Here is a 23016-nt window from a genome sequence, read left to right on the forward strand (position 1 = left end):
AAGGATGAGGCTTACCCATATTTGTAAAGTGCTTTGAGATCTATAGATGAAAAGCTCTATACAAGATCTATAGATAATCTCTCTGTGACTTAGTGCACCCATATGCAAATACAGTTATACTACTGTACCTACCTCACAAGCCGTTGTGAGGCACAGTAAATCTTTGTGAAGTGCTCTGAGATTCTCAGATGATAGGTGCTATAAATGCAAGGTATTATCATGTATCCCAGTATGCACACAATGCATTTAGTGACTAGTTAATGCTGTTGCACCTTAATAGCTAGATCACAATGTTCGCTGGCAGTGGTGAGTTGTTCAATGTGTCTGTCCACTTCTGCTACAGACAAACTGCAACTGCTCTTCTTCCTCCCACAGACTACATTCTCCAGCCCTGTCAGCACTCTCTGCAGTTCGGAGTTCAAGTCACTGCAGTTATCTATGAAACAGAAAGAACATGTTAGACATGCACTGGGTGTCGCAAGCTAAAAAGCTACTACCATTCAATACTTACCTTCAGCAAGACAGGCTCCACTCTGTAAAATGGTATATTCCTACAGTCTGACACTGCTCTTCACAAATCTCCAGTCTTGAATACCATCAGCCTATTTGCACAAGTTATTGATTTCTCCTTACAAATCTCTAGGGTTGAATGCCATCAGCCTAAACTCTCAAATTACTCACAATCACACAAATAATCGCCTCATCCACTTATTTGGAGTGGTCGTTCTTGTTTGAAAAACCTTCTCCATATTTTAAAGACATCACGTGTTAGCACACTCCCATGTCACTGTCCCGATTTGTTTTTTGTTACTCTCTCTCATTACTGCAGCTTCTCCTGATCTTTGTGCTCAGCAAGACAACTTTTCCCTCGGAATCAAAATGCTCTTCTGCCCAGTTCATTCAGTGATGATATAATCCAATATCCTCTAAAAGGAAGGACTTTTGGGATTTGTGCTCAAACTACTGCCAAGTATCCACAAGCTTACACAAAAACCCCAGAGAGATTATTTTACAGAGCTAAAATTTCATTTTCACAACTGTTTCTTCTATGCATGCAACTGAAGAGAAGACTGGAAATATTTATCGGTCCCCAATAACAACCCTTGTTCTTGTGAGGCTCCACATCGTGATCACATTCACAAGATGCTTTAGGATGAAAACATCATCATCATTCTCACAAGGCAAGGGCCAGAGGACCCTTCCCTCGGCAGTCTGACAGCACTGGGTTATGGGGTGTTATCCACTCACTCCCCAATTTTGTGACAACCAAATGATCCCTCTTATCTTGTGAACTAACTTTACAAATTAATTGCAACACTTCCAACTTACATTCAGTGATAAATATCAGCAGTAGTCCCTGATGTGCATCATATGGTTGAACTCATTCTTGGGTTTTGATGCCTCTTGGTTGTATTCACTTATGGGCCATTAATAACCAAGGCATCGTGCAATAATCAGTTATTGTATTGTACAGCACACAATGGATTTATAGATTTCATGACAATGCATTACTTTCACAGGGGTACAAATATTAAAAGGGGTGACATCCATTCAGGTCCTAGGTGGAGCAATACCACAGGAATAACACTGCTCCACCTAGGACCGCATTACAGTCAGACCTTCCAATCAGATATAAAACATATGGCTGGTGTTTTCAAAGGAGCCTAAGGGAGATAGGCATTCAAGTCCCACTGAAATTCAATGGGAGTTGGGCACCTAACTTCCTTAGTCCACTTTGAAAACCTGAATTTAAAATGAAGGATCACAGAGGCTGATTATGAAAGAGTGAGGTGCGAAGGAACAGGGGACTCTGACATAGGCGTCGACTCCATGGGTGCTCCGGCACCCATGGGGAAAAAATGGTGGGTGCTGAGCACCCAGCAGCAGCCCCCCTATCAGTTCCCCGCCCATTCCCCCTAGTGCCTCCTCCCTGCCGGCAGGCCCCGCAGATCAGCACCTTCCCCTCCCTCCCCATGCCTCCTGCCTGCCGTGAACAGCTGTTTCCCGGTGTGCAGGAGGCAGGGAGGAAGGAGCGAAGAAGCAGTGTGCTTGGGGGAGGGGGTGGAACTGGGAGGGAAGAGGCGGGGCGGAGAGGGGGTAGGAAGAGGTGGGGTGTGGGTGGGGTTTTGGGGGAAGGAATGGAGTGGGGGCAGGGCCTGGGACAAAGCCGGGGGTCAAGCACCTCCCGGCACTTTGGAAAGTCAGCGCCTGTGGACTATGAAATAAATAACCTTAAGTTCACAACCAAACACTCATCTACCTTGATTAACACCAGACAAATGGACAAATCTGACCACCTAAATTACATCCACAGATATGTACAAAAACCAGACAACTGTATGCAATGCAAGGCTTGCCATGTACAAATGTTGTGGCTGTAATTTAGGCACTCATTTAAAAAAAACGGCCCAATTAACATTTAGGGGGAAATAAAAGCAACCTTAAAACCAAAATACTTATGTCCTCCATGTGCTAGTGATGGTCTCATTCAGTTACACAGGCTTCACATAGAATTTCAAATCAAGTTCAAGGTCTCAGTCCTTTATCTGGCCTAGGCCCAGCCTATTTAAATGACCACCTAAAGCCCTGGGAGAACACCATGGGCGAGAACTATGCTCCTCTGGCACAACGGAACTCTCTAACATATGGGTGAAGCTTGTCTGTATCGGTGATGAGCACAATACAAGAACCCATACAGAACAGAATAGAATGCAAGACACAGACTCAATACTGTTATCTCAAAATCCAAAGGTAGCATTTGTTCCTTTGTGTTTAAATGACAGGGCAGCAATCGTGGGCCCTTGCCTTTATGCAGTATTTCTAACTTTGCATACGGAGATCAACAAAAGTGTTCAAAAATTCTCTTTGTGTAGGAATAGGATTGCAAAAGAATGCAGCCCTGGAGTGAATGTGAAATTAGTGCAGGCAAAAGGGAATTCATGTTAAAAACAAACCCATCAACATATCAATGGCATGACAAATATGGATGGCCAAAGCAGCGTCTGATCCTGCAACCTGTGTGCATGTAAAACTCCTACTGAAGTTGTATGTGCATGAACTCATACTGAAGTTGTATCTGTATGAACTTCCCACAAACTCAGTTCTCTACGAAAACAATTAATATGCTTTAGCGTTAATGATCTGCCAAATAAGTTTATTTATTAATAAAATTCATTTCTGAGTCACAACTGCAGCATTAAGAATGTTTAATTGTAAAATCTACTTGTTTTGCTTGTGCTCCTGAAACTCAATAATGCCAGTATATACATTTTGTCTCATTTTACAAAACATTTCCTTCACAAGGCAAGACCTTATGTGCTAAGTTCTAGCCCTGAAGGAATGTTTCTCCCATTTATAACAATGTCAGAGAGACCCACAATTCAAAGGGAAGCTAGCATAAACCCACTCACAGGATTTACAAGATACAGCAGAGAAATTAATAATTTTATCTCTTGATGTTTTTGTTGCCTATAGCAGAAGAGCAGCATATCTAAAAGCATTAGTGTATTATGACACATTGATGTAGTTGGCATGTCAATAAGCTTGCTGCGTTAGTACAGTATGCAGTGCCATGTTATTATTAGGTCATGGTGATTTAGCCTGATGTGCATAACTAACACAAGGGATTATTTTTAAAGAGATACTAAAACTAAAATAAACAAAGACAGAAGGATGCTTGTGTTGGGGAGTAGGAGGAATACCTTATAAGCTTACTATGAAAGTTAGTAGTTTTGTGTAGCAATATTTTGTATTTCTACATTTGCTTGATGTGCTGGAAATGTCTCATCCTTGTATTAAGGTATAAAAAACAGATCCAGGATCAATGAAGTAGTAAAAGTAAAGAAATAACAAATATTGAAAAGTAAATTGGATTGTGAAAATTCTTTCAATCTGATTAATCTAAAGTATTATTAGTAACACAGGTAAAGAATATAGGCCAAACTTTTCAAATTTGGGCAACTAAACGCAGGCAACTAAATCCATATTTAGACATTAGGCACCCAAATTTGAAAAGTTTGCCTATCGTTTTTAAAATATAGAATTCTTCTACTAATATGTCTTTACTTCACAGAGTTGTTATTAAGGATTTTACAGCACTTTAAAATCCTTGGATAAGAGCTACTTCACATGCATTACATTGTTATTACTATTAATACTACTGTGACGGTATCCCTTCAATTGGTAGTTGAAATGTGAGGCTGTTTATAGTCACTCTTGTATTTGTGATCAGCTACCTTATTTCTGAAGCTAGAGTAATTACTTCAGCTTGAGATGTAAAATGACATACAACAACCTGTTTATTCCTTATGGCTGTTTACAGAAGCCAAGTATTTTCTATGTTATTAAATTTGAACTCAGGACAGTGATTACTATGCCCAAAGGTCAGATGACTCTTGGTGCAATTCTGCTCTAAGGTATTTGTCTGGAAACGTTCTTACTAATGAAATGCATAGGCCTGGTACATTGAAAACTTTTTTTTTTAAACAGTTTACCACATGTAGAGAAGTAAATACTGCACGTTGACCAACAACAGTCACAAGCTCATGGAGAGTTTCAGGCTTGCAAATGTGGCAACAAGAATTAAAAGATTGCTGTTTTAATGATTTCCTATAATGGTGCTTATGAATGGTACATCTCGTTCACACACAGATGCAATTTACTTAATAGACAAATGGCAGAGGGAAGGGAGAAAGTGCTATGTATTTATTTAATATACAATATATTTGAGTTTCGGTGATGAGGAGAAACGCAAGAGAAATAATCTTTTAAAAGAGATCATTTGGAAAGAAAATCATAATGAGGATGACCCTTGTGATGTTGCACTCCACATGTTTATAAGTGTGAATATGATGTAACCGGAATATGCTTCATGCAAAAGGTCTCTTGTAAGGTATCATTACAAAGCTTATAATCTACTCAGTGTGTTCATCCTATTTGTTTGAATGTATCATTCTTGTATCTGAAGCTAGAAATATAAAGTATTATTCTGAAGTCCTATTGTAATTATGTAAAGTGTGGGCCATTAATGGTGGTTTACAATCTTGATGGCTCCCATTGACCAGGACAATTGGTTGTAAATAGCTCTGTTTACTTGTAAGCCTTCCTGTGTTCCTGTGAGTCAGGCCAGAAAGAATGGAGGCTTGGGGTCTCACAGGACATGTGATCATGTCACGTGGTACTGGAATGCATCTTAAACCTGGTGCTTTTTCATTTAGAATGGGAGGGGAGGGGGGGCACCCAGAGAGAGACCAAGGATTCCCACCTTGTGCCAAAGATATAAAAGGGGGTGGAACAGAACAAAGGGGGCTGCCAGTCATGAGAAATCCCCTAGCTGCCACCTGAGCTGGAACTAACAAGAACTGTACCAGGAGTCTAGTCTGTGAAAGAAGCTTATTGGAACATCTCTGAGGGTGAGATTTACCTGTATTCAGTTTCTTAAATGTACAGTAACTCCTCATTTAACGTCCTCCCGCTTAACATTGTTTCAATGTTACGTGCCTGCTCAATTAGGAACATGCTCGTTTAAAGTTGTGCAATGCTTCCTTATAACGTCGTTTGGCTGCCTGCTTGTAAGATTCTGTGGCAGAGCAGCGACTTTACAAGGGAGCATTTCACAAGTTCCGCTTCTCCGCCTCCTCCCCGTCCCTCCCAGCACTTCCCCCACCATTTGGCGGCGCTTAGGACTTTCTGGGAGGGAGGGGCAGGAGCGGGGAAGCGCCGTGTCTCTGCTCCTCCCCCTCCCTCCCAGAAAGTCCTAAGCACTTAGGATTTTCTGGGAGGGAGGGGGAGGAGTGGAGACACGGGGCTTCTCCGCTCCTCCCCCTCCCTCCCAGCACTTTGCGCTTAGGATTTTCTGGGAGCTGCGTCTCCGCTCCTCCCCCTCTCTCCCAGGAAGTCCTAAGCGCCACCAAACAGCTGTTTGGCGGTGCTTAGGACTTGGGGGGAGGGGGGAGAGAATGTGGCGTGCTCCGGAGAGAAGGTGGAGTGGGAGTGGGAAGAGGGCCTGAAGTGGAGAGGACAGGAAGAGGCGGGTCTGGAGCATTCCCAGCAAAGTCCGAGCCTGTTCTTCTCCGGGGAAGCTGCTGCAGCTGCTGCTGCAAAGGTGCTTCCTAGCATTCTTGCCTGCAGCAGGCTGTGCCTGTGTGGGGTAAGCCAGGGGCACTTCCCAACCACAATACAGTACAGTACAGTACTGTACAGTATATAATGCCTTTTGTCTGCCCCCCAGAAATTTCCCTGGAACCTAACCCCCCGCATTTACATTAAATCTTATGGGAAAATTAGATTCATTTAACATGGTTTCACTTAAAGTTGCATTTTTCAGGAACATAACTACAACGTTAAGTGAGGAGTTACTGTATTAGGCTTAGACTTGCGTGTTTTGTTTTATTTTGCTTGGTAACTTACTTTGTTCTGTCTGCTATTACTTGAAACCACTTAAATCCTACTTTTTATACTTAATAAAATCACTTTTGTTTATTAATTAACCCAGAGTAAGTGATTAATATCTGTGTTATAGAGGGCGGACAATTTTTGAGTTTACCCTGTTTTTACAGAGTATATACAGAGCTTTATACAGAGTATAACAGATTTATTTGGGGTTTGAATCCCATTGGGAACTGGGTGTCTTGTGTGCTGGAGATAAGTAACCTGCTGAGTGGTTTTCAGTTAAAGCCTGCAGCTTTGGGGGCGTGGTTCAGACCTAGGTCTGTGTTGCAGCAGACTAGCATGTCTGGCTCAACAAGGCAGGGTTCTGGAGTCCCAAGCCATCAGGGAAAACAGGCTCAGAGGTAATTCCAACACGTCAGGTGACAATCCCAAGGGGGTCTCTGTGACTGAACCCGTTACAATCCTGATAATACCATTCTTCTAATCTATAATTCTGATTGGCTGAAACGGTAGCCAGTCTACACTAGTGTACTGATGTACATATAGGACACAATTTCTGCTTTCACTGAGTAAGCGAGAGAGAAAAAAGACACTCTAAACATAATAAGAATCCCACTATAAAAGAAACTAAATGTTTTAGCTCAGGGCCAGATTCAGTGTTCGTTTACACTCCATACAATCCTTCTGAAGTCAATACGGTTGTGTATGTCAGTCCTGACTCTAGTTCTTGGTGTCAAGTTAAACTATCTGACCTCATGTGTTTCACCAAAATACCAAGTTTAGAGACTAAGCCTCTTGTCTTGTTTATTTTTTCAATTAAGAATAAAATCTACTGTGACATTTAGGCACATATCCAAAAACGTACATTCATCAGTTTAGCACATGAATTATTGAAAATAGAAAAACTCAACTACAAAACCATAACAAACACAGAGTCCCGCTCTGAAGAAAAGCCACATGTTCTTTTTGTCCTCAGTTTTCAGTCAGCAACTACAAACTTGTCTTGGGAAACCCATGTATTGATGTCTCAACTATTTGGGTCAAATTCATCCCTGATGTACCTCCACCGAAATTAATCCCTTCTGTCCAATATTAGCAAGAGTGGGTCACAGACTCCCTGAATTAAGCCTTCCTTTGCAGGAAGGTTTAGAAGACTTGAACAAACTACCACCCCATTTACTCAGTAAATCTGCATATTTTCTCAGTGGTGCATTAGTCACAGGAATTCAGATACTGACAACAACCCATCCACTGTATAATAGGTGATGTGTCACAGAGTCCTTCTGTGTCTAAGAGGGATCCTTGTTCTTTTTGGAAATGGCAAACAAGATTCCCCCTTCCATCTGAGATAAAGCTTAAAGTTATAATGGAGAAGAGGAAGGAGTTTGCCTCTCTCGAAAGAGAAATCAGGGCACAACTGGTGTCTGCTAAGCTATTGCAAAAGAAAAGACTGAAATAAAAATATATTGTTAACTGAGTCTTCACTGGGACACAAACATTGCCCTCAGAGAGGCACAATTGCCATTAAAAATCAGCTGAATTTTTACTGACTTCAGTGAGAGTGAGACAGATTTATCGGAGGACAGAATTTGACCCTCCGTATGACTGTAATAAAAGTACTTAGAAAACATCTCTGTGATATTTTGATCTTTGTCTCTTCTTGGATCAGTCATATTGGACTTCGGATTTAGTGCAACGTTTTCATCAAGATCCAGTGCATCATGACTTTCCCAAGGCACGCTAGGCGTTGTGGTGATCAGCATCTAATAAATACCTGACAGAAGGAAGGGGGAACTACACTACAGCCAAGGATATATCCCTGATTCTCACTGATGTGAATGAGAACAGAATCTGATCCAATGAGACAGACATTTCCCCTCTAATATGGATATCAATGATGCTCCCAAGCCTGTAAAAAGCAGTGTGTCTATGTACCCCAATACTGAACGTCTTTATTGCTGGAGTCTGAGAACCGGATCTCTACAGCCATTACTGACTACCCTTTAATTTCAGCTTTGAAATCCCCTGTCTGAGCACATTCGAAAAACAATATAATTACTGGACTCTTTGCCATAAAGAACCTTCCTTAACACTCCACAGCACAGATAAGTGTCATTTAGAAACTTGCTACCTGTACATAAATTAATGGCTCTCAGAAAGCAACAAGTCTTAAAAGTTATGGCCTGGAGAGAGAAGTTTAACAACAGCACATTACTCTGCCATTTATTAATGTCTCTAGATGCCTCTCTTCATTTCATCTCCGCAATTTCCAACCATCAACCTTTTATAGTTAAATAAACTAGCAGCATTTAAAACAATCTTCAGTTACTTATAAATAAAATGTTTTTGCTATTTGGTAAAATAACAAAACAGGAACAGGATTTAAAAAAAAAAATCAATCCATCCAATTAATCAGCCAATTACATGGTCAAGTCAGAACATGTATACTATTCTAGAGGAGGGTAAGTGTGTGTGTGTTCCCTTCATTTTCCCCTTTCCCAAAGGGCACTCATTTAGGTGCTTCAGTTCTTCGTGAAAAGCTCATTTTCTGTTCTTCCTCTGCAGCTATCCTAGCTCTTATGGCCTGGGAGCAAGGTTCTGAGATTATTTTAAATGCTACTGTTTATTCTCCTAGAGAATTCCTCAACATCTTTGGTTTGATTAACAAGGCCTGGATGATTTATTTTCTTTCCCCTCTGAGCATTCTGATCAGTATTTTAAAGGCTACAATGGCTTTCTACTAGTAGGAGACATCCTGTCTATTCAGAAAATCACTAACCCATGTCAGCGGTGACCATAGTGGACTGGTTCTCTGGTACTGAAACAGAAGTCTGATCCTGGTCCATGCTGCGTGAATCTTCGTTAGCCTCATGCTGGCTCTGGCTGAGCTCTGATCGTAGTTCAGAATATTCATCTTCCTCCCTGGGGGAGAGGCACAAGAAAAAAAATATTACTGAAGGAATAAGCAACTCTACAGCATGCCTTTCAGTCCTGTAGTCACAATCAGTAGGGTACATACTGGACAACACACTTTCTCCAGCTCAACAAGACTATCAAATAGACCAGGGTATGTTTCCCATAAAAGAAACTGACTTTCTGCATTGTACTCTCAACTGCCAGTTATGTGGCGAGTAGCATCTGGCTCACATTTCTGTATTTTGAAGTTTCACCGAAGTTCTTGTGATCATTCCAGACTCATGTTCACTATAAGAAAATGTATTGCCAGATTAAGTGTGTGTGTGTGTGTGTGTGTGTGTGTGTCTCTCTCTCTCTCTCTCTCTCTCTCTCTCTCTCTAAATTCTCCTGTTGCCAAGTGGGTTTTCATTTGAAATCTATTGGAAGATAATGTACAGATTAATTAGAGTGGCAGTGAACTGCTGGAGTTACTGGAGAACAAAACCCTTGCATATTACATGCTTTAACTGTTATTTGTCAAGTGGGTTCCTTCAAAAATGTTTGAGCGCTATTGGGCATTACCTGAAGTAGTGAGATTTATAAAGAGTCTCTTCTCCCTAAGTTCACACATAAAGTTCAAGGAATGGGGAAAAGTAGATAAGGACATCAGTGGAATGTGAGCTCACATTGCCCAATGAAGCACTTTAAAATGTTTCTTTTCTTTTTTTAATCCATTTGCTAATCCAACTCAAAAAATGACATTCAGGAAGACCTGATTTTTTTAATCAGCTTCAGTTTTTTGTAATTATTATTTTGTCACTTTCAGATATGTACATTTTAACCAGCAAGAAAAACATCAGTAGCATAGGCACAGAAACAACAAACCAAAAACTTTTGATGAATGAATTTACTGTACCCCTATTTGGCTACTCATTAAGCTAAGTATTTTGTAGAGGTTTATTTTGCTGCTGTTTCAGCAGAAAGGTGGATGATTTTAGGGTGGGGAGGAAGCATGGAGCAGGAATGGAGTTCTTTGGTGAGGGAGGGAGAGCACAGAACTGTGCAGGCACCTCCAGCTGGGGGGAAGCCTGTTGTCTAAGGGGGTCGTTCTGCAGAGTAATGAGCACTTTCCACTTCCATTGAGGTCAGCGGGAGTCGAGAGCTCTCAGTACCTTGCAGGAATTAGCCCTAAGGTTTGACAATGTCTGTCCGGCAAAATAGCTGAAAGGAAGATTATCCACACGTATCACTACACTGACCGAAGGAAAGGCTGCTGTCTGTGAAACAGACCAACTCAGAAGAAAAATTCCAGCTTGTTTGCCAAGCAGGATTTCCTTAGTTTACCTGTTGTGGTTTTGATAGGAATGATCATACTTTTCTAACCCTGAAAGGCAACTCAGCTCACTACAGAAAGTTACATCTTTATCACAAGCACTTAGCAACTATTATACAAAAATTATTATAAGGTTAAAATTAAGTTTTTGATCAAAGCAAGGTATTTTAGGTGATGGGCAATACATATTTAAAGCGATGGGCAATACATATTTAAAGCAAGTGTGATAACCAAACCAGAAATAGCATGAATTAAAATACAGGCTACTGAAGACACATAAATGTGGGTTAATGTTCTATGGATAAGTTAATTATTAGGCACAGCACAAGCCAATGATCATTAGCTTTAGACAAAAACAATTACTAAGTGCTCAAAGAGTTGCTTTTTCTTTTGGTCAAAGGGGTAATTTGTTTGTTCATTTATACATCAACCTGCTTTGCAATTAGTGATTAATTTTAAAATGTGAATCTCCTCCATGAAGGGATGACAAGCTGACCTGATCATAAAACCAACAGCTTGTATACACTAGGCTAAGTAGTGTATGCTAACACTTTCCGACTTAGACTAGTTTTCTTGTTTAAATGACAATGGCTAAGATTGACAATTTTATGTTTGGTTGTTTGAGCCAAATTTTCCAAAATTTGCCTTGAAACATGCATGCAAAACATGCTTCTTTACAAACATGTAACTGCACATTCAAAATAGGTAACTATGAATGCAAATGGTAAATTACCCACTTTGTACACATAACAGCATATTTTACATGTGCAATTTACCTTTTCTACCCTAGGTATTTGAAGAGCACCAATCAGTGCAGCATATTTTATATATGCTTATATTTTGTACGCAACTAAGGGGCTGATTTTTGAAAACAAGGGTTTTCTAGTTCTCTCTTCCATCCTCTTCCCTTCCCTTTCAGAACACAGAAGCAGTGCTGATATCAACAGGACTTAGAGGTGTAATAGCTACACACTAAAACAGAATGTTTAAAAATGGATTGAAAAGTAACAAAAGGTACTGGGCCAGATCCTCCTGTGCAATGAAGCAGTTTTGTGTTGCTCCAGTGTTACAAAACTGTTTTAAAGCTTGCTTAGTAATGATCAAAATGGCAAACTCTCAGCTCTTCCTCCTCCCCATTAAGGAATTCTGGTGGGGTGTTGTCAAGGTATGAGATTCTCTCATAGCTTCAAACAAAGAATGGTTTCACCACAGTAGGTGTTGGCCGTTTTAAAACTTTCATTATATTTTAATGAATGTTTTGTAAAACACGGAGATCCTCAGATAAAAGGCACTCTATGAGTGCTAACCATTATTAATGTTGATGATGCTGTCCACTATACCATCTATTCTGTCTCCCCTTTTTCCTCCTGGGTTTCTAGGTGACCCATATTTCTGTATGAATTTTCTGTTGGGTAATGCCATAGAATTCATGGCTGCACAGCATTTAGTTACAAATGGTTGACTGGTTAGATTGTATGTCTTTTGACAGCTGCTAAGAATCCTAAGCAGACACCAGCAGGCAAGAAAGTCCATAAGCTGCACAGACCTATTTCAGCATTGAAATGAAAGACAACTCACTCTCTCTCTCTTCCCTCTCCCATTCTTTTGCTGAACTCACAGACAAACTGGAAAGACTGTAGCTGATTCTGTTCTCAATCACATGGCAAGGTTTATTTTTGTATCACTGCATGACAAATGCATTTCCTTACTGAAGCCATGATTAAAAAAATAAATAAAATCTTGTGTTAGGATGAACTTTTCTTGGCCAGTAACATTCACTTTCAAAACAGATACAGTATTATCTAATGTTTTATCATTTAGTTTGGGACCTTCTTTGTTCTTGAGAGGTTAATCTTGTTGAGGTGTAACTGACACACCTTAATATGTATGTGTTTTTAATACACTGATACTGCTGCTTCATGTGGACCTACTCATTTCACTGGCTTTGCCTTTTTGTGACTTGTGCAAACCAGTGATGGGGAGCAGTCCAGGAAAGGAGAGTTAATGAATGTATCAAAGTCTTCTGTGAATGGAAGGAATAGAGGCTGGTGATAATTTTACCTGCCTACTTCCAAATGGCAGGTAACAGGGGCTCAAGTGCTATGATGCTGCAGTGAAGTAAATTCACATTGAAGGGTATGGAAAGCATATTCTGCATCTTTCCTGAATAACTATACAAAGAGTTTCAGGTGAAACAACCTTACTCTGAATTTGACTTAAACCTTTTACTTCAGTTTTGCAAATCTGACCAAACTACATTCACACTACAAGAAAGATAGATTAGAGTTTGAAACACTGCTCTTGTGTTCTTAGCAAAGTTTTAAACAGGGTAGTCTCCCATCTGAGCCTTGGATTTCTTAGGACCCACTAAAGCCTCACTGTTTGAGAAACTCTTAGATAATGCAAACAGAGCCAACATTTCTATTCTTGACTATACAAGAAAGAAATGTATTGTCTCTCTCAGCAAGCTACCTTCTTAACTGCTCTACTTCCCTCAAATTACAAACTATTTCTTATGATCTGGTGGTGGGTAAATGATATATCAGCCCCCTTTCAGAAACTAAGCAGAGCTCAACATTATATGAGTTCAGACAGCTCTCTTCCAGATCAAATACCAAATTGGTTGCAGCTGTATTTCACAGTTTCTTCTTTTTAAGGTTGGATTACCAAGCCAGCTGAGCTGTCTCAAACTACAGCAACGTCAGTGAGACGAGACAATTAGGAATGATTGTTGGCTTGATCCCATAACCGCTGTGACTTCATTTGCATCAGGAGTGTTGGCAGAACATAATGCAATATCAACAGCTAGCTTCATGTGGCCATGCATCTGGAACTTGCTGTACCCTATAAAGGTCAAATCTTGTCAAATCCAGAAGTTTATTGGAAACATCTAAAAATATTTCATACAATAACTACTACTAAGAACAACACTTTGTATATGTCTGAGAAGAGGTGCAGCCACGGCACCTGATCTGATATCTCTGCAGTTGGGCTTGCTGAACAATGCGTGAGCCATAATTCTGCAACTTCCTGAACCCATTCGCCCTCACCTTCCAAAGTGTCTGAAAAAAAGCAATCTCTTCTAAATGGAAAATATAAATTAGCTTATGCAATCTGTCAAACTCTCTTAAATCTGTTGCAATTGTTTGTTTAGACTGAAAATCTTGTTCTGCTCAGCCATTGCTAACCTCAAAACAATGACAACAATTTAAAGACTCTAAACTAGACGATCAAATTTACTGTGTAACTTTGCAAAAAGAACAGGAGTACTTGTGGCACCTTAGAGACTAACAAATTTATTAGAGCATAAGCTTTTGTGGACTACAGCCCACTTCTCTGTATGCATCCGAAGAAGTGGGCTGTAGTCCACGAAAGCTTATGCTCTAATAAATTTGTTAGTCTCTAAGGTGCCACAAGTACTCCTGTTCTTTTTGCGGATACAGACTAACACGGCTGCTACTCTGAAACCTGTGTAACTTTGGTTTCTCTTGACCATCTACATAATATAATGGTTTATTTAAAAGGTAGCATTAAGAATGGCCTAAAGCAACAGTAAATCAAGCCTTTCTACACTACGTCAGCTATAAGGTACAGATGCTGTACAACTTTTCCATGGCAGCACCAGGGATATGCATTTCTTTGCCCTGTGATTCAGCAGATTTAAGTAACCACTTTCCAAATGATGGCCTGACAATCTTGTGATTTCACATGTAATGTCTCATCTTTCCATGCACATTTGGAAGTGTAAGAGACACTCATGGTAAAAAAATCCCCACTCCTGAGGTTTTTTTTATTAACAAAAGAGTAATAGCAAAATAGAACTACATGAAGCCCTAAACTAAGACTATGTCTACAATATAGAGTTTTGCTGACAAAAGTTATGCCACTTAAATTAAACCACTGTTGCAGGTCTACACTGTGCTTCTTGTGTGGACAGAGCGCATCCACATTAGCAGCTCTTGCATCAACAGAGAGCAGTGCACTGTGGGTAGCTATCCTGCTGTGTAACTGGCCGTAGGGTGCTTTCGGAAGGGTTTGCAATGCCTCATGGGGCAGGTATAGTGTCACATGATGCGGGTTTCTCAATTGCATCGTTCCATGGGTATCCTACTAGATTGCCAGCTCCTGTTCAACTGAAGTGTGGGGTGGAGGAGGGGAGAGTGTGTGTGTGTTGGGGAAGTATGAGAGAGACTGTGTGTGTGGGATAGCGTATATGTCAAAGAGATAGTGTGTGTGTGTTGGGGGAGAGTGAGTGTGTGGGCATGCTGTCTCTTAAGTTCAGACAGCAGCTTGAGCAGTCTCTCCACACCCCACACCAGCAGGCCGCTCTGTCTGTAAACCCAGCGAACATGTCTGGTCATGGTAAGGGAGGTAAGGGTATCAGAAAAGGAGGCGCTAAGCGCCAAAGGAAGGTACTGAGGGACAATACCCAGGGTATTATGAAGCTAGCTATTAGCTGTTTGATTCATTGTGGGGGCATAAAGTGCATTTCAGATCTCATTTACGAGGAGATTCAGGGAATGCTAAAGGTATTTTTGGAGAATGTGATCCGAGATGCTTTTACTTACATCAAGCATGCAAAGCAGAAGACTGACTTCCATGGACGTTGTATATGCGCTGAAGTGCCAGGGTTGTACTCTGTATGGATTTGGAGGCTAAACCTGTGTCAGTAATTCTCAGAAAAAAAATCTATAACTAGGGTGACCAGACAGCAAATGTGAAAAATCGGGATGGGGGGGGGGGGAATAATAGGAGCCTATATAAGAAAAAGACCCCAAAATCGGGACGGTCCCTATAAAATCGGGACATCTGGTCACCCTATATATAACCCAAAGGGAGAACAACATTCCACAATAATGGTTCCAATTCCCTCTGATTTCTCCCACAGCCTCAGCAGTTACAGGGAGCAGCATCCTCAGTAGCTCTGTGAGCTCTCCAGGCTGAGGAATATCAAAGCTTCCCAGAGCTTTGGAAGGGGAGGGGCACATGCTTGCATAACTAGATGCAGGGCAGCCGAGTTCAAAACAATGAGTAGAGTGGTCATGGCAGGCATTGTGAGATACTGGGGGTGACCAGTTAAGTTGACGTAACAAATGGCAGTGTCTACACTGACGCCTTGTCACTTTAACTTTGCTGCAAAAAGCTCTCTATGCCTCTCGTTCAGGTTGTTTGGTTTTGCCACCAAGACTAGTATTGTAGTGTCTACACCTCCACTGTTTTGTCAGCAAAAGGCAGCCTTTGCAAACAAAACTGTGTAATGTAGACAAGGCCTAAGTCTTTTCCCCAGACTTAGGCTACATCTACACTACAGCCAGGATCGACCCTCTGAGATCGATCCACCGGCAGTCAATTTAGCGGGTCTAGTGAAGACCCACTAAATCGAGGGCAGATCGCTCTCCAGTCGACCCCTGTACTCTACCCCTGATGAGAAGAGTAAGGTAGAGTTGACGGGAGCGACTCCCTCACAGTGTAGACCCCAAGATAACTCGACCTAAGGTACATCGACTCCAGCTACGTTATTCACGTTGCGTAGCGTAGGTCAACTTACCGTGGTAGTGCAGACATTACCTTAGTTGCTCCTAGGACCTTTCTCTTAGAATCTCTTTGTCCCAACCCACACCAACGTCCCTTATATTAAGGTTGGAGTCTACACCTGTCCCAGTGAAGCCAGCAGTAATTAACTGACATTTCTGCAGGGTTCCAACACCTGCTAACATAGTGGGGCAAGAGCAGAAGCCTGACATGTTGTTACAGGAAAGTATGGAAATGACAGGAGCGAAGAATTAATTTTCTTTCTTCCCACTGTGTTTAGAAGCTGAACGGAAGCTCTCAAAGCTCACCTTGTTCACAGTTTGTTTGTTTTTTAATGTATTGTCTGTGAGAAAAAACTAGCTACAATGACCATTAAAGGAAAGCAAAATAAGAATTAATTATTCGCTTACAAATATTTATTACTATATTACAGCAGAATGAACTCAAATATAAGTGGACAGAAGTGTTGTCTAGGGATCTGAGCACAAAGTACTCTAATGTGGAATGCCAAAGCTGTCGTGGGTGGGGAGAGGTTGTGCCTAGGTGCTCTATTACAGTAGCAGAACTGTGCATGCCCCTGAAGGCCAAAGTGCCTTCAGGGGCATGCACACCCTAGCATCTTTACCTACAGCAGAACTTGCACTATTTACCTATTCATATAATATTAATGCAATGCAATTATAATTATATGCTGTAATTACAATATATGGATATCATTATCTTCTGTAATTTAAGATACACGAGTTTACTCTTTCACACAAAAATATATTTTCCTGGGCATATACTTTAAACAAAAGAGCTCCTGGCTTGATGGCCATATAGACTTTAGTGAAATGAAAAAACGTAACAGCCATTACTGAAAAACAGGCAGGAAAATAAGCCAGAAAACCCCACAGTGCTACATGGGAAGAATTTTAAGTAAGTATAACCTATAGCAGGGGTCGGCAACCTTTCAGAAGTGGTGTGCCGAGTCTTCATTTATTCACTCTAATTTAAGGTTTTGCGTGCCAGTAATACATTTTAACGTTTTTAGAAGGTCTCTTTCTATAAGTCTATAATATATAACTAAACTATTGTTGTATGTAAAGTAAATAAGGCCTCGCAGTAAGCTAAGAACAGCTGATATGGACAGATGAATAAAAGAATGTTCCTCTTTGGTGAAATCTAGAACTTACATGAAGAAACAGTTGGAACTTGTTGAGTAATGTCTTAAAAGAGGAGTGTCCAAATTTTTACATTCAGTGAGTATGCAACACTAGTTCGATTTGCACCAATTTTGTATTTTATGGGAATTGCTGATGAAAGCAGGCACAACTCTTGAAGCCAATTTCAGTTGCACCTCTATAATGGGTTTAATTTAGTCTTAGTTGTGTTGTGGATAGCATAGGAGAAAGATAAAAATGGGAATGGGGAGTGGATTACTTTGCCTTACACCCTCCTATAAGTTGCTTTTCCTGCTACAGCCGCCCAGTTTCCAACCCCCTAGTATGCATGTTACACTAATTTTGCACACTCACTGAACCTCAATCATAGCAAGTCTAGCCATACCACTTTTATGATTAACTCACACTCAACGTATATTGTACACCACCGCGTATACCGCTTCTGAATTTTGCCCAGACTTCCATAGGAGTTGCAATACCTTATTGTTGTTCCTTGCAGTCGGTCAATCTTCTTATTTAATTCAGCGATAATGCTGTGAAGCTCTGTGATTCGTTCCTCATAGCGTAGTGTTGTTCGCTCCTGTACGTCTTCATGCTCTCTCATTAGATGAGACTGTTCACACTAAAGCAGAAAAACCAAAGTACAAAGGAAGGGGATGGGTTTTAAAATTAACCATACTGAGATTAGATGTAAGGCAAAGTTTTATGTGCATTAATGGCTCCTCTACCCACCAATCTTGACACCAGTTTTCAATAAGGAGAGGAAAATAGTCTTTAGAGCGGCGTTCTAGCTTGGTACAACCCAGGGCTTTACAGGCAACGTGCCAAGAGCCCAAGGATTTCATCTAAATTCAATAAAATAAACCTTATTGCAGCTGCCCCATCTTGAATATAGTGTCACCCACTGCTCAGATCAGCCTGGAATATCACAAGCTGGGATCTATAGTCTTTGTGAAGATGGTCACCCAGGCAGGATTGTCTGGGCTTTTCTCAGGGTTATCATGCCTTCCCATATCCCAGAAGAAGATATTATGTTGGGGGCCTGCAAAGTCATCACACTATGATGTTGTGTTGTAGCACTGGATTTTATGATATAATGCAATAACCGAATGCCAAAAAAAAAAAATCCCCCCAAAAACCTAAACCACAAGACATTCTGTGGTGATGTGCTAGATATTATGCCATGAAGTTGTGACCATCAAATCTGTTCCATCAGACAGAGCTACAAGAGGTGCCAATTCCAGACACAAGCAGTATATTGTAACACTCAGACATACATCTTAGGCCTCCCAGACATTTCAAGTGCATCCAAGGGTTTCATGATTGATCAAGGAGAGACTTTGGCATAAGATAACAGAAATGTGGCTCCCACTTTTCCTCCACCATTCTGGTTGAAAGGATGTAGTGGGGTAAACATGTTTAAAATAGACAAAGCCTAGAAAATCTGTTAGTAAGTCTTTTTCCTTCCCATTAGGATTTTCTTTTCTCTTTTTTTTGGTCTAAGAAGGTACTTTGAACAACTTACTCATTTATAACACAATAAAAAGCTTGTCACTTGAATGATGAAACAACAGACCTATTGCTTGTATTACTGTATGCTCCACACAACCCTGACTAACTTTCCCTCCAACAGCGTTTCAATTCAGCCTCGTCATGGTTCCAGATGCCAGAAGCCACATGCATCGCAATTACAGCACTAGCCATGGTATACATTAATTAGGCTTGGTAGAAGACTGGAAAGGGAAAGACTTTTAACCTGCTTCTGACCCCATGTAGAAATCAGGCAGTCCCCTGCCTCTCTTGCAGTCACACAATGGAGACTGCTCCTATTAAATTAAATCTCAAACTTACAGTGATCTAAGCATTGGTACATCAACTGAACATATTCATTGCCTTTTTAATAAAACCTATTCTAAATGCTAAATCAGAAGTAACTACTGCATGAATCCTCCTGCATTTTTATTTTACTAAAAGTGACTTGCCCTGAATATCATTCTATATGGAATTAAAATACAGTAAAGTAACGCAATACACAACACGTACAAAATTCTTATCTACAGTTAAGGGTCTGAAAATATTTTTGTAATATTCCCCTATTTTCTTAGGTTCATAACTTATGACTTGGGACCATCACTTATATGAAAATAAACTTCCTCCATAAACTTGAAACATGATGCTAAGCTTGACAGAAATTTTATTATTCACATTTTTTTAAAGAAATCCATTTTAATATTTTTAAATTATAGGAGTACACAGAAAGTGCAGAGTAGTTGTTTTGTTTTTCATTCTAAGTGCTGTGAAATATGCAATGACTTTCACACTGTATCTACCTTCTAACAAGATAATCTATGTTAGAATTTAATTGACAGGCCATAGTGATAATCTGTACTATGGATACATTATGTTTTATGTATTATTTTTGGAAAGGAAGGGGAAGAACAAAGATATATATACATATAATAAGGGCCGAGTATATCATAATTATTTTAAAATGTAAATACAAATTTATCATCACAGAATAATAGAAATTATGGTTGTAAAATAGGTGAAGCCATCTAGTCCACACCCTGTGCAGGACTGTTCTCTACAGTGTTCTTTGTCCAAAAGAAGACTGCACTAGCTTCTTGCCAGAAGTATGATGACCACACATAATTTGCACAAAATGGAGCTGCCTTCATCTTTAATGTAGAGGTACAGGATGCTGACAATACAAGTCCCATTATGCTGTGAGATTCATCTTGTTCTTAGATCTAAGACTCCAACTTTCGCAGAGTAGAATTCCTCTTGGATGAAGAGTGTGTCCCTGTGGATGCATCTCCATACTAAAGATGACGGCAGCTGAGGGCCACATTCTTGAACGCCAATGAGCCACATTCAGCCTTAAGGCCACACACTGGCTATCTGACATAGTTATTACATGCAGACATCACTGTATCTTCTTACATGCTATCACGAAAGGCTTTATTTCTCTGTTCCCTCGCCTCCCCTACTCCGTGATACTTGATCAAATAACTACTCCTTCCTTCAGAGTATAAAAATACAGGTGGAGGAAGTATCAGATAAAAATGTTAAACAGTAGTTTAACAAAAATGCTAGACACAGATTAAGTGCAGAGAAAATGAAAGAAAAAGCAGCTTACTGCACCTTTCTAAACCAAATTTCCTGGCACATACTTTGATACTCACAAACACTGTCTTAGTATTCTCCAGCCCAGTGAGTTATCTGCTCAAGGTGGTTTTTTTAAAACTGAAAGGATATTTCAGATGGAGTGTGTAACAATTATTTTCGGACAATAAATAAAAAGCCTACCACACCAGATTTCATCTCTCTAAGCCGGGCACGGAAAAGCGGAATGTTATTTATCTTGGCTGAAGATATACTGACTCTCGCTAATGGACTTCAGCTACCACACCAGCTTGTTTTCTCTCCCTCCCTCTCTCAAGTCATTGCACAGCCACCATTTTTCACAATAATCTTTACTTGGTGACAGACATATGGTTAGTAACAAAGAGGAAACAATGTGAAACAGGGAAAGTGTATGCACCTGAAGCAGCTTTATGTTTTTGTTTAAAAGGGTCTTTGGCTTCCCTGGGGCAACAGAAAACGGGAAAAAGGAAGGGCAGAAGGTGGGGACCCACGATGCTTTGCTTTGGGAGACACTATGAGCTGGTTTCAGCATGAATGATCTGAAGGAAACCTTGTACAACCTGGAGGATGATGTGGTGTTCCTGCTGGTGAGCCCTGTCAGGCAATAGTGATTCCCATCTAAGAAGGGTAAAAGTATGCGAAAGGAGACAATACAACCTATTATGCAACGTAGACTTCAAAGAAAGAAAGAACCATCTAGACCATCTGTCAACACAGGACTGTACCTCTATTAGCCAATTTTTGTCCCTAGGTTTAAATGTGCCACTAGTACTTTTTGATACATTTTTTCCCCAATATTCAGCCTAAAATTTCTCTTCATTAATTTCACCACATTATTATTATACCCCATTTCATTATGTTAAATTCCTCTCTCCTTGTTTTTCATATTCCTCAAATATCAGATTTATCTCATGCACCCCATAGTTGTTTCTTATCCAAGATGTACATATTTAGTCCTTTTAATCTATTCTCACATCATTTACTTCCAGTTATGAGATAAATGCCTCAGACCCTCTCTCTTTCTCCTCAGCCTTGTTTTGGTCTCATATCTAAGTTTCTCACTGCAAGGATTAAAGGTACCACTCAGCAGAGAAGGAAGACACAAGAACAAGCCATGGATTCCTGGAGGGGTGTGCACATCAAGAGCAGTTGCCAGGAAGAAAAAAAGGGTTTCCAGTAAAGTTTTTAGCCTAAGTGACCCAGTGTTTCTGGTATCGGGGGTAGCTGTATTAGTCTGTATCTACAAAAACAACAAGTTTCAGAGTAGCAGCTGTGTTAGTCTGTATCCGCAAAAAGAACAGGAGTACTTGTGGCACCTTAGAGACTAACAAATTTTTTAGAGCTTATGCTCTAATAAATTTGAAAAACAACAAGGAGTCTGGTGGCACCTTAAAGAGTAACAGATTTATTTGGGCATAAGCTTTCGTGGGTAAAAACCTCACTTCTACCCATGAAAGCCCAAATAAATCTCTCAGGGTTTCTGGGACAGGCTGCAGAGGTTACTTCATTACAGAACCAAGTTACCATACTTGGGAACACCTTTAGCACTTTAAAGTCGGATCTTCTGGATGAAAGGGAGGTGCTGGGAAAAATCATCATACCAATAAAAACTGTGAAGTGAGAAAGAAGATAAGAGAAAATACTTCAACCGCAAGATGTTGGCACAACTAGGTGTAACTGCCTATAATGTGTAGCAACCTGCAGTACAAGAAACACTAACAGTATCATCATTTGCATTATACTTATTGTACTCAGCTAGAGGATAATACCAAATCCTAATCTCAGTGCTAAAGTAACAAAAACCCCAGAGCCTCAGGCACCTGCCTGAGGTGGAAGTAATCCCAGTAACACAATATTTCAGGAAGAGTACAAGGCTTGGTCTACACTACCCCCCCTAATTCGAACTAAGGTACGCAACTTCAGCTACGTGAATAACGTAGCTGAAGTTCGAAGTACCTTATTTCGAATTAGTTGAAACTTACCTTGGTCCACACTCGGCAGGCAGGCTCCCCCGTCGACTCCGCGGTACTCCTCTCGGCGAGCTGGAGTACCGCAGTCGACGGCGAGCACTTCCGGGTTCGACTTATCGCGTCCAGACTAGACGCGATAAGTCGAACCCAGAAGTTCGATTTCCAGCCGTCGAACTTGCCGGTAAGTGTAGCCAAGGCCCAAGTCATCACCTGAATCAGCTACAACAATAAACTTGTCTAACAAGTTCTGAGGAGACAAAACCTTTGTTTAAACAATACTGTTTTTTAATTTATGATAAGTGGAAGCTTTTGGGATGCCATCAGTTAATTCTTGTCTCTTTTATATATAAGCAACTTTCTGGTGGCCTGAGCCCCTTCCTAACAATCCACATGGATAAGAATTCATTGTTTGGGGGTTTAGTCTGTGTAATGCTTGAGGCTGAATGAGAGTATAGGTAAACCACATCTACTTGCTATCCATTTAAGTACTATTTCTAATTATTTGTTTAGCTCAACTATTGATCTTGATTTCATGTCATCCAGCAAACCAGAAGAGCGCAAAAGGAATGGCAAAGTTGAATCTTCT

The 23016-nt window shown here is 40.5% G+C and overlaps 1 protein-coding gene across 11 annotated transcripts in view; it reads right to left on the minus strand.

Moving 5' to 3' along the window:
• MCC (MCC regulator of WNT signaling pathway) overlaps positions 1 to 23016 on the minus strand; it is a 327625-nt gene that overhangs the window by 80379 nt on the left and 224230 nt on the right. For all 11 annotated transcript variants that reach the window (XM_065550317.1, XM_005281600.5, XM_042840458.2 and 8 more), the window contains 3 exons: positions 17793 to 17935; positions 9170 to 9312; positions 273 to 436 (listed from right to left, as the gene is read on the minus strand). In XM_065550317.1, coding sequence (XP_065406389.1) covers positions 273 to 436; positions 9170 to 9312; positions 17793 to 17935 — 450 coding nt within the window. The remainder of the gene's footprint in view (positions 1 to 272; positions 437 to 9169; positions 9313 to 17792; positions 17936 to 23016) is intronic.

Source organism: Chrysemys picta, chromosome 6 (genome assembly GCF_011386835.1).
Source record: "Chrysemys picta bellii isolate R12L10 chromosome 6, ASM1138683v2, whole genome shotgun sequence".
Classification (NCBI taxonomy): Eukaryota; Metazoa; Chordata; order Testudines; family Emydidae; genus Chrysemys; species Chrysemys picta.